A 14,450-nucleotide genomic window follows, 5' to 3' on the forward strand; every position below is an offset into this window, starting at 1 on the left:
GTTACCATAGACTTCCATGCATTGTGCTAACGCTAGTTAGCAATTGCGCTTACACTAGTTAGCAACTTCCTTCAAACTGTACGCAGAGACATAAAAATAGCATCCACGAGTTCTTCTGACTCTGGGGAAGTAGATAATTGCCAAAATCCTGAAGTATCCCTTTAACAACTGCCAGTGCTAATATGTATAGGCTAGTTCCTTAGATAAACGTGTACAATACATGAGCAGCCAAACTAACGGGACTAAGGGAAACTCAGGTGATTGCGAGAGAAAGTTAGGTAGAGAGGAGGAGCAGACAGCCTTTTTTCACGTGATTAATATTGAAGTATAGAGGTGTTTTATGGAGACATAAAAAATGTTTTACTCAATATCGTTGTACTGGTAAGTATTTTTGAAAGATATGACAACCTTGTCTTATGGACATGTGTGTGTGCAGGCCAGCAGAGGTAGAAATATTATGACCTGATGAGTGGTCCTACACGCCCCAGACTGTGCCCACAGAAGGCCCTGACCGAGCAGGTTCAACTCCCAGCTCCCACACAACCCAACACGGCACACTCACTGAGGCTCATCACAACCATCCAACTTCCATTTTCATGTAGTATTCACAATTTACCTTTATGCACCCTCATGCTTCAGACTCTCATTGCCTGCTTTTGTGTAATGTATGTAATCCTCTCTTCTCATTGTTTCTGTGCAGTCTTCAGATATCAGGCAGAGGCTGTCCTCTGAGATAGCTGGCTTGGCTGCAGGGATGCTGGCAGTCACCCCCGGGAGCACCACCCCCTGCTCTGTCTGTGGACACGAGCTTCAGTGAGCAGCGTCTAGACACACCCCACCCCTCCATGGTGGGGCCCTACACACCAGGCTCCCCTGCTTCCTCCCTGGGAGGAGGAACGCCCTACAAACCTCGCTCCGGGACTCTGTACTCACAGAACTCGGGCTACGCTGTTGCCAGGTCAGTCTGTCATGTCACCACACATGAAGTTCCCTCTCAGGAAATAAACGTTATTTGAATTGAAACACCCTGCACCCTGTTGGGGTGAAATTGTTTGGGTCTTAATAAAAAATATATATATATAACATGAGGTTATGGCATATCAGAAGTCTTGAAAACCTGACCCTAGGCAAGTGACTAGGGTCTGGTTTCAGTGATGGAATCTTTTGGCAACTTCAAAAGGGAAAGAAAATTGTTCCGAACTCTTTTGGAAACTTCAAAAAGGGAAAGAAAATTGTTCCGGGGTGGGTCCTCTTCATACAGACAACTCTCCCAACAAATCACGAGGCAGACAATGCCAGAACATTACGATTCAAAACCAAAGTTTGCATAGCAAACCTTTACAGTGATTTTAGTGAAGGTAGTTGATGCAAACTAGCCACTAGCGAAATGCACTCATTGAAAATGTAGTATTTTATTCAAGCGGGTGAGGTAATGTCGTAGGCAGTGACGTTCTATTACGTACAGCCGCTGTTCAGCTGGAACATCTGAAAATGGTGGGAGGCTAGAGAGACTAGCATAACAGCTCAGTTAGAGTTGAGCAATTATCCACATTGTTGTTATTATATCAATTTTATTTTTCTATTAATTAGGATCACAATATTCAATGTGGCAACTTTTGTTTGATCTAAATCCTCTTTTTGTCATAGTGTTTCTGTCAGACATGTTGGATAGAGCGCTGGGCCATTGACCAGTAGTGGCTATCCTCTCTAGGACATGTTGCCCTCCTCCTCCTCTGCTGTCTCGTTCTCAGTCGGGGCATTCAAAGCTCCCCGTTACACGGAGGACCCCCATGCACCTCCCCAAGACCCCTATCACAGCAGACTCGTAACCACCACTCACACAACCACAGTAGCTAAAATTCAGTGTTATATTGATACGAGATGTGAATATCAGTAACAAAAACGTTTTGCAATGATATTGTGATGCTTTGGCATTGGCATTGTTTTGTGGGTAATATTTTGGCAATGTGATAACCCTTATAAATAATGTAATTTCCTGTGGGTTTAGCTGCGTTCATAGGGAGTTTTACTAGGTCTGGAGGTGGTATAGTTTGTACCAGTTATGAGCTGGTATGTTCTGACTGACCCCTTTTTAGACAGATCCCCCAGGCATTTTGCAGGGAGTTTCTCTCAGTCTAAACGGGGTTAATGACAGCACTTTCAATTCCACACCAATTTTAGACAAGGCCACTATTTTGTTATTTTACAAGAAATACAATTTTGTATTACAAGTAATCTAACCTCTCCCAGTGACTTTTTTTGTGTGGTTAGAGCTGTCTCTTCCTGTATATACTGTATCTCCTTGATGCTCAAAAAGGCTTTTCTGGAGAAAAAATTAGCCATGAATGATCTCATGAGGATACAATGATAAGATCTCATCTATTTGTCATACTTCTCAAATGTTTCAATCCAAGCTCATTTGTCTTATGAAAGTCTCAAGAATTCATTGTATTTTTCATCTCCTCCTTGCTCCTAAGGGAGCCTTATGAGAGACACTTCAGATATGTGATGACTAAATTATAAAAAATTGAAAATCTCCCATATTTCTTCAGAGATTAAGAAAAGACCACTCTGAGCAAAATATTTTTCATCTGGGCTGTTACTACAGTTAAAGCCTGCGTAGGCACTGACTTGCTCTGAGCTGAGTGACTCCCAACCGTTAAAACGTTGTTCAATATAGATGTCTCATGAAATATTTGGAACATTTTAAAAGGCATATGTGCATAAAAGCTTTGCTGCTGTTATGAGAGATACATTCTTCACTTAAAATTCTTCATTTAAAACAGTGTGGTGCATCTGTCCAAATCCTCAATGACTTGGATATGTCTAATACCTCCCTACGGGAGAATGATTCCCAAATATTTTATGCTTTTTCTCTGCCAACACAACATTGCTAGGAATGCAGCCAATAGGTAGTCGCAATGTCACTGTGTAGCTTTGTTACAAGGTTGTTGCTCAACATTTGCCAATAGTTCCGATGTTGTACAACATTGTGGCCTATTACGTTTTTGTAATGTTGTGTTGGCACCAAAGCTTATGCTTTGAAAAGGTGTTGTACAGTTCATCTCATCATGACCTACACCACAGTAATTGCAACATTGTGACAATGTCTTGCCTTTGCTGGTGCTGCATAAACATATTTTTAACATTTCATAAGTAACTATTTGAGGCACAAAAGCTTTTGCCACCATTTAAAGCAGGCTCAAAAAATGTTTTACATTGATATCCCCCTTCCACACAAATGACTCCATCACTCAGGCCTTCAGGTTCCTCTCGATGTAGCTCACAAGTGAAGCCTGAACAGAAACAGGGTGACAAGGGAGCTAGCTAAGTATTCAACAGGAAAGTACCTCTGTCGGCACAACAAGCTAAACCTAGCCAAGAGTGCTCAGCCAATCGATTGGCTGCAATTGAGCATTAGTCCCCTGTTCTAGACTGAAGCATAGATTGGAGTGTTAAGGTGCTGTTTGTGCGATCCAACTGCACATTCACTCGTACAGGATGGAACTTTCCATCCCATTACTCTCCTTGGCCTCATCAGTGAATAGGGTCCACATTAGAATGCATCTCTCATACCATCTCAGTAAACGGGCCTATTTGTCACAGTGCACCACGTTTGACTAATTGTCAACTCCCAGCGCTAATTCACATAACATTAAGCTGTGTTGCTGGTGGCAGCTAGCCACATTGTGTGTCTGTTGACGTAAGATATCTTGGGGGGTTTTGGTGCAGTTGTTATTTTTGTATTTTTGACCCCTGGTATTCTGGTCGAAGGGGACAGAAACAGATGTCCCAGTAATGTGTTCATATTATGATGTGGAATTAGTTAACTTGAGGGTGGGTTTTAATTTTTCGATTAGAACATACATACAGTATCAGGATGTAGAACCAAGTGCCCTTGTGGTTGTCTGCATCCTCACAGCCCCAAGTCAAAAGTATTGTAAATGCATAAATGGATCAATTCCTTGTCAAAATCGCCCAGGGAATATTACTTTAACACAATAGGGCCTTTTTTCGGGGGGGGGGGGGATCCAATGACTACTGATGATATGAAAGCGAGATATGCTAAGCTACTGTCGGGACAGGGACTATACAAGCATGTGTTCCAGCTCTTTGTCATTGGGGTCTTTGTATTTATGCTCGGCAGGCGCCCTGAGAATAATCACAAAAAATGAGTTGAGGAGCATAATCGGGGGGACTCCTTGGAGTTACAGCACTAAGAGCATTATTCATCTCTCCAGGCCCAAGGTCTTTGTACATCTTCCTACTTTAATTTCACCACAACACAATGGCTTAGAGATACTTCCACTGCTGTCTTCGTCGCGATTCTAATCAAACTTCGGAGAGAGCAAAGTGAGATATTTCCTCTTGAGGAATGCTTATGAATAGACTTTCGACTAAACCACTGTGGAATTACGGGAACTTGATTCTCGCCCTCTCAGCCACGGAGTTCTGTAGATAAGTTGAGCTACTTAAGAACTAATTTTAAAGTTTGAATCCTGATCCAGTCTTGATCCACTCCTGATCCACTCTTGGTGCCCAGATAAAGAATGGATTAAAGAGGAGAATCTTGGCCAAGCGCTAGGGCCGTCCTTCAAGATAATGTTCCCTCTACAATTACTGTGTTGACCTTCAGTCAACTGTGTTGACCTTCCATCATGGCCTCCATTGGAAGTACCACAGATCTTTGTGGATCACTGAGAGTAATGATAATGAATCTCAAATGGATTTGTTTCACCTCGTTTAAGGTCTTACATCTCTGTTGTTGGCCGAAAATTATACACATTACCTTAGAGAAAGTGTGCAGTCCCTCCTGTACACAGGATTCACGGCCATGAATATTCAGCAAATGCAAATATTTACTTTTCTCATGTAGAGTGGAGCCTTTCTTGGATTTACAAAATAAATGTAAATGAGGAAATATCATATTTTTGATTAATCATATTTGTGATGAACAGTTCTGATGACGGTGACTTTTGGCCTACAATGATTGGAACATTGTAGCATTCGTCTGAGTGACCACAAATCTGGCTCCCACAAGACCATTAGAAGTGGATGGGGTCATTCACAAGGCATCTACAGTATAGGCTACCGTGTGTATATGACGGATAGAGATTACAAACTCTCTCGAGGCAGCTTTAACATGTATTTAGGTCAAGCCCACCTGTCCACTAAGGCTTTGTCGGTCCAGTCACTGTTGTCCATGAGAAACTTAGCATGTCACGCACCTTATGTCATCCAACTCTTCCCAAGGCATATTTACTTCTCAGTATATCTTCAGGCGATTTCTCAATTTCCTCTTAATTTCTCTCCAAAAAGGAGTTCTATTAAAAGTCTATTACATTCTGTGAATCTTAATTCCCATAAGTTGATTAAGATTTATGAAAGCTATTACAAACTAACTCGTTGGGAGACTATGGGACGTGACTATGTCGTGATTGAAACAACAGGAAGTCTTCCACCAATAAGTCTGTCAGCGGAAAGTGCACAATGTTTAACGTTCCGGTCTTACATACTGCTGTGAAAACTTATTAAAAGTGTAACCCAGTCCCATAGCGGGGGCAAATAATTGTATGAACAATTTAGGACTCGATGTTTACAGCCTTTGTATTATTAAAAGTAGGGTGGGGAGGTGGTGTTGTGGTGGGGGGGGGGGGGGTGCTGAGCGTACAAATTCAATTCAATTCAATAATTATGTCTGCTGTTTTGTAGAATTCAAAATAGAAGGCAAACTATATACATTTAACACAGCAACAAACAGACAGGATTCTGTGATTGGTATTCTGGGAGGAAACTGCAATTTCCAATTCTGAAAAACTTTTGTTCCAAATAGTAGCTCAGTGTGGCACCAAATGGACATAATATATATTTTAAATGTCTGTTTCACGAGCTTTTCAATATTGTAAGTTGGAATAGTCTATTTACTCCGGCAAATAGCATTTGCCCAACAACATCCCAAGGTATTTTGTACCAAGCCGAACAGCCAGAGGTGTTGCTATGGTCACAGACTTCATTTGGTATTTCAATTACACTGCGTTGTGGAATGTATTCTGTCCATCTTTGTCTCTTCCATTCTGACATTCAATGTAATTTTGGCTTACATGCCGCTGGATTCTGGATCTGTTTGAATTGTTTTATGTGACCCCCTACCAATGTCTAAATGTAAAAATATAACAATCTGTGAGTTTGAAAATGTGTGAGACAACAGCATGCATAGAAACTCACTTTGTGTACTGTAACAATATGTTATGTCTGTGTCACGTCTCCTCCCGTTGCTCCGCTCCGGCGCTCTGATTCGCCGGTTTACTGAGCCACCGGTCTGAGCGCACCACCTCGGCAACACCGGAATGGAAACCCAACACACCCTAATCACCTCCAGCACACCTGCACCTCATCATCTCTATTTAGCCCTGGACTGTTCCTTATGATGTTGTGTGTGATTGTTTAGCGTCGTGTACTCTTTCTTTGTTATTTCTCTTTGTCATTCTTTAAGTAAACCTTGACCTTGTTAATTCCTGCGTCTGCGTCCTGCCTCTTCGTATACTCTGTACTCGTCACAGTCTGTCCAATTTCTGTTAATTTACTAATCTGAGGATCGAATTGGAGTCTCAAAATATTCTGCAACTAGGGTATATAAGGTTACCATCACATTAATGAATTCAACTATCTATAGCAGTAGTAATATGTAAGGCGTTCATAACTTCAATGAACCATTAATACAACTTTTCATTGCAGCCACAGGGTGTAACCCCCCACACCCCTGCCCCCAACCGCTCTCTTTAGAAAACTACAATGGTTGAATCTCTTTTACTTACGCTGTCTTGTTACCTGGCCTGAAATGAGTTTGCTGAAAACTAGCCATATTCTGATACTTGTCTCCTCTCCCTGCTTACAGAGAGGGGTGGATTAAATGGAATCTCAGCCGACAGCTGGGGGCCGCCCTTTATGATAATGCTCGCTCTACAATTACAGCTTTGACCTTCCCGAGGTGGAGAGAAAAAATGGCAGTGAGACATGCATTACGAACCCTTCATAACACTTAGTGGCAGACATCTTGGTCACCACATCACCGTTCTACCTCCTGACATTGACTTTTGTGTTTTAGCTGAGGTTTGTGTGTGTGTGTGTGTGCGTGTGTGTGTGTGCGTGTGCATACATGTTGAAGGGTCTCCACATTACAAAGATGACATAGTGACAGACGAGATGCATCTGTCAGGACGTGGGAGTGCACTCAGATATTTGTCATGGCGCATTATTGCATTCTGAATTGCCTCGTGCCACATTGGTGGGAGGTTAGGTTCCAGGGTAATGGTGTGGACGGTTAGGTGCCAGGGTAATGTTGTTGGCAGTTAGGTGCCAAGGTGATGGTGTCAGCAGCTAGCTGCCAGGGTAATGGTGTGGGTGGTTAGGTGCCAGGATAATGGTGTCGGCAGTTAGGTGCCAGGTTAATAGTGTCGGCAGTTAGGTGCCAGGGTGATGGTGTCGGCAGCTAGCTGCCAGGGTATGGTGTCGGCCGTTAGGTGCCAGGTTAATAGTGTCGGCGGTTAGGTGCCAGGGTAATGGTGTCGGCAGCTATCTGCCAGGGTATGGTGTCGGCAGTTAGGTGCCAGGTTAATAGTGTCGGCGGTTAGGTGCCTGGTTAATAGTATCGGCAGTTAGGTGCCAGGTTAATAGTGTCGGCGGTTAGGTGCCAGGTTAATAGTGTCGGCGGTTATGTGCCAGGTTAATAGTGTCGGCGGTTAGGTGCCAGGTTAATAGTGTCGGCGGTTATGTGCCAGGTTAATAGTGTCTGCGGTTATGTGCCAGGTTAATAGTGTCGGCGGTTAGGTGCCAGGTTAATAGTGTCGGCGGTTATGTGCCAGGTTAATAGTGTCGGCAGTTAGGTGCCAGGTTAATAGTATTGGCGGTTAGGTGTCAGGTTAATAGTGTGGCTCTAGGGCCCCCACAAGTGTCACAGGACTTGTCTGAAGGTAACCCATACAAACAAATGGAAGTATGGAGGTAGTTTTTTGCAAACAAAAATAAGGGGTTATATATGTGTCCCAAAAAATGAAATTATTTCCTGATCTTTTCTTATATCTCCTAGATATAGGACAGACACTTCAAAACCTTATTCCTTATGATTAATTTTTTGACTGTCTTTTTTGCCATTTATGAATGTGTTAGTCAATGCATATCTATGGGCTATAGCAGTAAAGGCCCAATTCTATATTTTATCAACAAAAAAAATGATATATACGGCAGTGGAAAAAATTAAGAGACCACTGCAAATATTTCTCAAATCAGTATCTCTAAGTGTATGACAGCCATTCCATTCCAGTGTCTGTTGAATTCCAACACAGGCACACCTCATTCTACTGAATTAGGTACTGATTAGGTGATCACCTGAACCAAATCTTATTTAACAAGGATAAGTATAAAAAACACTGGCAATAGGACCAGCTGGATGGCAAAATCAGTGCTAATAGTACCTCAAAAGTAATATTAATCAAAAAATAACTATTGACCATGCCAAAAGAGTTGAAAAGGAACGTTTTGAGTGAGGAAAAGAAGGGTTCAATTCTGGCTTTACTGGCAGAGGGATACAGTGAGTGTCAGGTTGCTTCCATCCTTAACATTTAAAAGACAGTGGTTCATAAGAACAAGGTCAAGCAGCAGACATTGGGGACAACAAATCTACAGACCGGCAGAGGGCGAAAACGACTCTCTACTGACCGGGATAACCTCCAACTCATTCGAATGTCACTCAACAACCGTAGGATGACATCAAGTGACCTACAAAAATAATGGCAAACGGCAGCTGGGGTGAAGTGCACGGCGAGGACGGTTCAAGGCTGAAGTCGTGCAAAGCTAGAAAAAGCCCTTCATCAATGAGAAGCAAAGAAGAAGAGCCAGGCTGAGGTTTGCAATAGACCATTAGGATTGGACTGTAGAGGACTGGAGTAAGGTCATCTTCTCTGATGAATCCAATTTTCAGCTTTGCCCAACACCTGGTCGTCTAATGGTTAGACGGAGACCTGGAGAGGCCTACAAGCCACAGTGTCTCGCACCCACTGTGAAATTTGGTGGAGGATCAGTGATGATCTGGGGGTGCTTCAGCAAGGCTGGAATCGGGCAGATTTGTCATTGTGAAGGACGCATGAATCAAGCCAAGTACAAGGTTGTCCTGGAAGAAAACGTGTTTCCTTTTGCTCTGACATTGTTCCCCAACTCTGAGGATTGGTTTTTCCAGCAGGACAATGCGCCATGCCACACAGCCAGGTCAATCAAGGTGTGGATGGAGGACCATCAGATCAAGACCCTGTCTTGGCCAGCCCAATCTCCAGACCTGAACCCCATTGAAAACTTCTGGAATGTGATCAAGAGGAAGATGGATGGTCACAAGCCATCAAACAAAGCCGAGCTGCTTGAATTTTTGCGCCAGGAGTGGCATAAAGTCACCCAACATCAATGTGAAAGACTGGTGGAGAGCATGCCAAGATGCATGAAAGCTGTGATTGAAAATCAGGGTTATTCAACCAAATATTGATTTCTGAACTCTTCCTCAGTTAAAACATTACTATTGTGTTGTTTAAAATTGAACATGAACTTATTTTCTTTGCATTATTCGAGGTCTGACAACACTGCATCTTTTTTTGTTATTTTGACCAGTTGTCATTTTCTGCAAATAAATGCTCTAAATGACAATATTTTGGGGGGGAATTTGGGAGAAATGTTGTCAGTAGTTTATAGAATAAAACAAAAATGTAATTTTTACCCAAACACATACAGTGGGGAGAACAAGTATTTGATACACTGCCGATTTTGAAGGTTTTCCTACTTACAAAGCATGTAGAGGTCTGTAATTGTTATCATAGGTACACTTCAACTGTCAGGTAACGAGTTCAAACAGGTGCAGTTAATACAGGTAATGAGTGGAGAACAGGAGGGCTTCTTGAAGAAAAACTAACAGGTCTGTGAGAGACGGAATTCTTACTGGTTGGTAGGTGATCAAATGCTTATGTCATGCAATAAAATGCAAATGAATTACTTAAAAATCATACAATGTGATTTTCTGGATTTTTGTTTTAGATTCCGTCTCTTACAGTTGAAGTGTACCTATGATAAAACATTACAGACCTCTACATGCTTTGTAAGTAGGAAAACCTGCAAAAACGGCAGTGTATCAAATACTTGTTCTCCCCACTGTACCTATAAATAGTAAAACCAGAGAAACTGATAATTTTGCAGTGGTCTCCTACTTTTTTCCAGAGCTGTATGTTTTTATACCTAAAGGGGTCCTAAAATTCAAAATCAAATAGCTAAATGATCCATGGTATGACCATCTTAAAACAATTCCATATGCTAGCTTATGGAGGGCCCTTAGCCCTACTTAGCACTGAGTTCATTCAGTGGAAATGTGTGTTATCTAACTGTTTAGTTTCGTCAAAACCGTTTTACACAACTCTCCAATAACTGTTTCATAGTCATCTCAACAATAATATTCATGAAAGTAAAAGCCCAAGCACTGTGACAGAGAGGAAGAAATAAAAAATGGAGACATACCCTTTATCCGCAAACTCCCTGGGATCCCATCCTGCTGAAACAACAACAAACAGAAAGACAGAACGCTGTAAGAAATCACAGTCACACTTGTATCAAGTTAATAAGATCAACATTCGCAAACACCAAGAGCAATTTCACTTTCATGAGTGGAATCTCAGCCGCTGCTACAAATATTGAAGGTATTCATGTCGAATGCTTATAAATGCATTAGAAAGATGATACATTTTTACTTTATGAAGCACTTAGCTGAGGTGGCTATTGAGAATAATAGGATACTATTGGGAATCTGTTTATTTTATCGTAAAGTGCAGTGACTATTTGGCTTTTCTGTTACATTTCATATTCATGAGTTACTGCCAAGTCACTGAAGGACATAGCATATGCAGAGTGTTTAACAGTGAACGGCTAAGAGGTAATGTCTGTATCTCCATAAAAGGGGAGTCTTTAAAGGTTAAAAGAAGCGTCAAGAACGTGAAAAATGGCAATTGAAAACGTTATGTACCATTATGCTTTTAAATAAGGAGTATTTACTAGTGAATCATTGGTATTTTATGCCCAATGATGGTATAGGGCCGTTATGGCGAAATAAAAGGTTTCAATTTACAGTAGTGCTGCAACCCTGTATGGCTATTTGCCGGCTGTTGAAGACCGTATAAATATTTGATTCCACCAGCACAGTCTTATCCTCTATGTGGAGAATTCCTCCTTTCTATTCCAGCTACTGGCAGGGTAAGGTAATAGGTCCAGTGTCAATAACGAGAGCTTTTCTCTTTTCTCTGACTGACACCATGCAGAAAATACTTACCATTCATTTAATCTAACACATAGATTGGCATAGTAAAATGCACAAAAAATCTATAGAACAATGTCTGTTTTCATATAAATCCCCAATGGACTTACCTAAATCAGTGGACTGTGTGACTCGTCAAAAAGCGTTTAACGGAGTAGTGACATGTTGTAGAATGTCTCAGTTGACAGAATGCCTAATAACATACTTGCTAGTGTTTCATGTAATGTATCTTGCTGTTTTCCATGTCTAGAGAGTGTACTCTGGTATTGAACCATGTCAACACTAATATGCCACTAGAGTTTGGAGGCATGAAATGAAAGGAGAATATGACTCATATTGGCTTCTTGATGCCAGACAAGTCATGTATAGTCACTTAATTCACCAGCGTAGTGTTCAGCAGGGCATACTGTAGGAAAATGGTTTGCAATTAAAAAACGTATTCCAGTTGGACAAGTACTGCTTTCACATTTCACTGGGTTTCCAAACTTTTTTTTAACCTACTGACCACTACCCAGGCGATCCATGTCAACACAGAATGATCCCATCAGGGAATATGATGGCTCTAATACGTGCCTAGTCTGAAGCCTTGACACCATTAGTGATCTACAGATAACAATGCATAAATATTTGCCACTGACTATTCATTTTCAACTAAACAGCAATTGTGAGAGAGTCAAAAAGACCATCCACCCTATAGCTAAGAACATATTGCCTGCAATCTTCAAAGACAGGACTACTGTATTACTGTAGCCAAAGTAAGAGGATCAATTAGTTGAGGAGATACTTTGCATGGAAAGTCTGTTAGGGCCGCATTTTAAAGGTGAGCGACTTCATAGGCAGACTTCTCCCTGGGGATGGTGGAGCGAGCACCCAGCTGTACACCCATGGCCCATCTGCCCCCTGTTACAGCTAGCTGGCGGACCGCCTACATCTCTCTCAAGCTTTATCTACCCCAATCCAGCACACACACACATTAACTCACAGGCTCGTACATACCGCCTCTCCACTCCGCGTATCCTGCGGACACTGTTTCGCTAAAGCTTGCCTTTCAACCTCAATCAAGTTGAGCTCTCTCTCTCTCTCTCTCTCTCTCTCTCTCTCTCTCTCTCTCTCTCTCTCTCTCTCTCTCTCTCTCTCTCTCTCTCTCTCTCTCTCTCTCTCTCTCTCTCTCTCTCTCTCTCTCTCTCTCTCTCTCTCTCTCTCTCTCTCTCTCTCTCTCTCTCTCTCTCTCTCTCTCTCTCTCTCTCTCTCTCTCTCTCTCTCTCTCTCTCTCTCTCTCTCTCTCTCTCTCTCTCTCTCTCTCTCTCTCTCTCTCTCTCTCTCTCTCTCTCTCTCTCTCTCTCTCTCTCTCTCTCTCTCTCTCTCTCTCTCTCTCTCTCTCTCTCTCTCTCTCAGCTTATCCACTTTTAATCTAGATTTGCCATGTGGGTGGGCCAGTGCATGGGGGCTGTGGCTCTCATCAGCCTTCCTCTCCTTGCCTCCATTTTGTGATGCTACGACAGGTAGATAACGTAAAAACAAACTCATGTAAAAAATGCCTGTTCCTTGTTATTTTAATACCATACAGTGCCTTCAGAAAGTATTCATACCCCTTGACGTATTCCACATTTTGCTGTGTTACAGCCTGAATTCCAATTTGATATTTATTTATTTATTTATATCTCACCTATCTATGCACAATACCCCTATTATGACAAAGTGAAAACATGTTTTTAGAAATGTTTGCAAATTTCTTGAAAATGAAATACAGAAATATCTCATTTAAATACGTATTCACACCCCTGAGTCAATACATGTTAGAATCACTTTGGCAGCGATTACAGCTTTGCACACCTGGATTGTCTTACCAGCTTTTCAAGCCTATTTAAGTCAAAACTGTAATTAGGCCACAGGAACATTCCATGTCGCCATGGTAAGACACTCCATTGTACAGTGTATTCGAAAAGTATTCAGACCCCTTGACGTATTCCACAATTTGTTACGTTACAGCCTTATTCTAAAATTGATTAAATTGTATTTTCCCCTCATCAATCTACACACACTACCACATAATGACAAAGCAAAAACAGATTTTTTGACATTTTAGCAAAGAGTGTAATATAACAAACTAAAATATGACATTTACATACTGTAAGTATTTACACCCTTTACTCAGTACTTTGTTGAAGCACCTTTGGCAGCGATTACAGTCTCAAGTCTTCTTGGGTATGACGCTACAAGCTTGGCACACCTGTATTTGGGGAGTTTCTCCCATTCTTCTCTGCAGACCCTCTCAAGCTCTGTCAGGTTGGATGGGGAGCGTCGCTGCACAGCTATTTTCAGGTCTCTCCAGAGATGTTCGATCGGGTTCAAGTCGGGCTCTGGCTGGGCCACTCAAGGACATTCAGAGACTTGTCCCGAAGCCACTCCTGCGTTGTCTTGGCTGTGTGCTTAGGGTCATTGTCCTGTTGGAAGGTGAGCATTCACCCCAGTCTGAGGTCCTGAGCCCTCTGGAGCAGGTTTTCATCAAGGATCGCTCTGTACTTTGCTCCGTTAATCTTTTCCTAGATTCTGACTAGTCTCCCAGTCCATGCCACTGAAAGACATCCCCACAGCATGATGCTGCCACCACCATGCTTCACCGTAGGGATGGTGGCAGGTTTCCTCCAGACGTGACACTTGGCATTCAGGCCAAAGAGTTCAATCTTGGTTTCAGCAGACCAGAGAATCTTGCTTCTCATGGTCTGAGAGTCCTTTAGGTGCCTTTTGGCAAACTCCAAGCGGGCTGTCAAGTGCCTTTTACTAAGGAGTGGCTTCCATCTGGCCACTCTATCACAAAGGCCTGATTGGTGGAGTGCTGCAGAGATGGTTGTCCTTCTGGAAGGTTCTCCCATCTCCACAGAGGAACTCTGGAGCTCTCAGAGTGACCATCGGGTTCTTGGTCACCTCCCTGACCAAGGCCCTTCTCCCCTGATTGCTCAGTTTGGCCAGGCAGCCAGCTATAGGAAGAGTCTTGGTGGTTCCAAACTTCTTCCATTTAAGAATGATGGAGGCCACCGTGTTCTTGGGGACCTTCAATGATGCAGACATATTTTGATAACCTTTCCCAGATCTGTATCTCGACACAATCCTGTCT

At 42.3% G+C, this 14,450-nt stretch overlaps 1 protein-coding gene across 1 annotated transcript in view; it reads right to left on the reverse strand.

Annotated features, from left to right (window-relative positions):
• Positions 1 to 14,450, reverse strand: part of LOC311107226 (follistatin-related protein 5-like) — a gene marked incomplete at its 5' end in the record, with an annotated part of 191,516 nt that overhangs the window by 146,740 nt on the left and 30,326 nt on the right. The window contains one exon of the mRNA XM_084149716.1: positions 10,546 to 10,579. Within this exon, the coding sequence (XP_084005842.1) occupies positions 10,546 to 10,579 (34 nt within the window). The remainder of the gene's footprint in view (positions 1 to 10,545; positions 10,580 to 14,450) is intronic.

The sequence above is a fragment of the Coregonus lavaretus genome (genome assembly GCF_964263955.1).
Source record: "Coregonus lavaretus genome assembly, chromosome: 32".
In the NCBI taxonomy this organism is placed as follows: Eukaryota; Metazoa; Chordata; class Actinopteri; order Salmoniformes; family Salmonidae; genus Coregonus; species Coregonus lavaretus.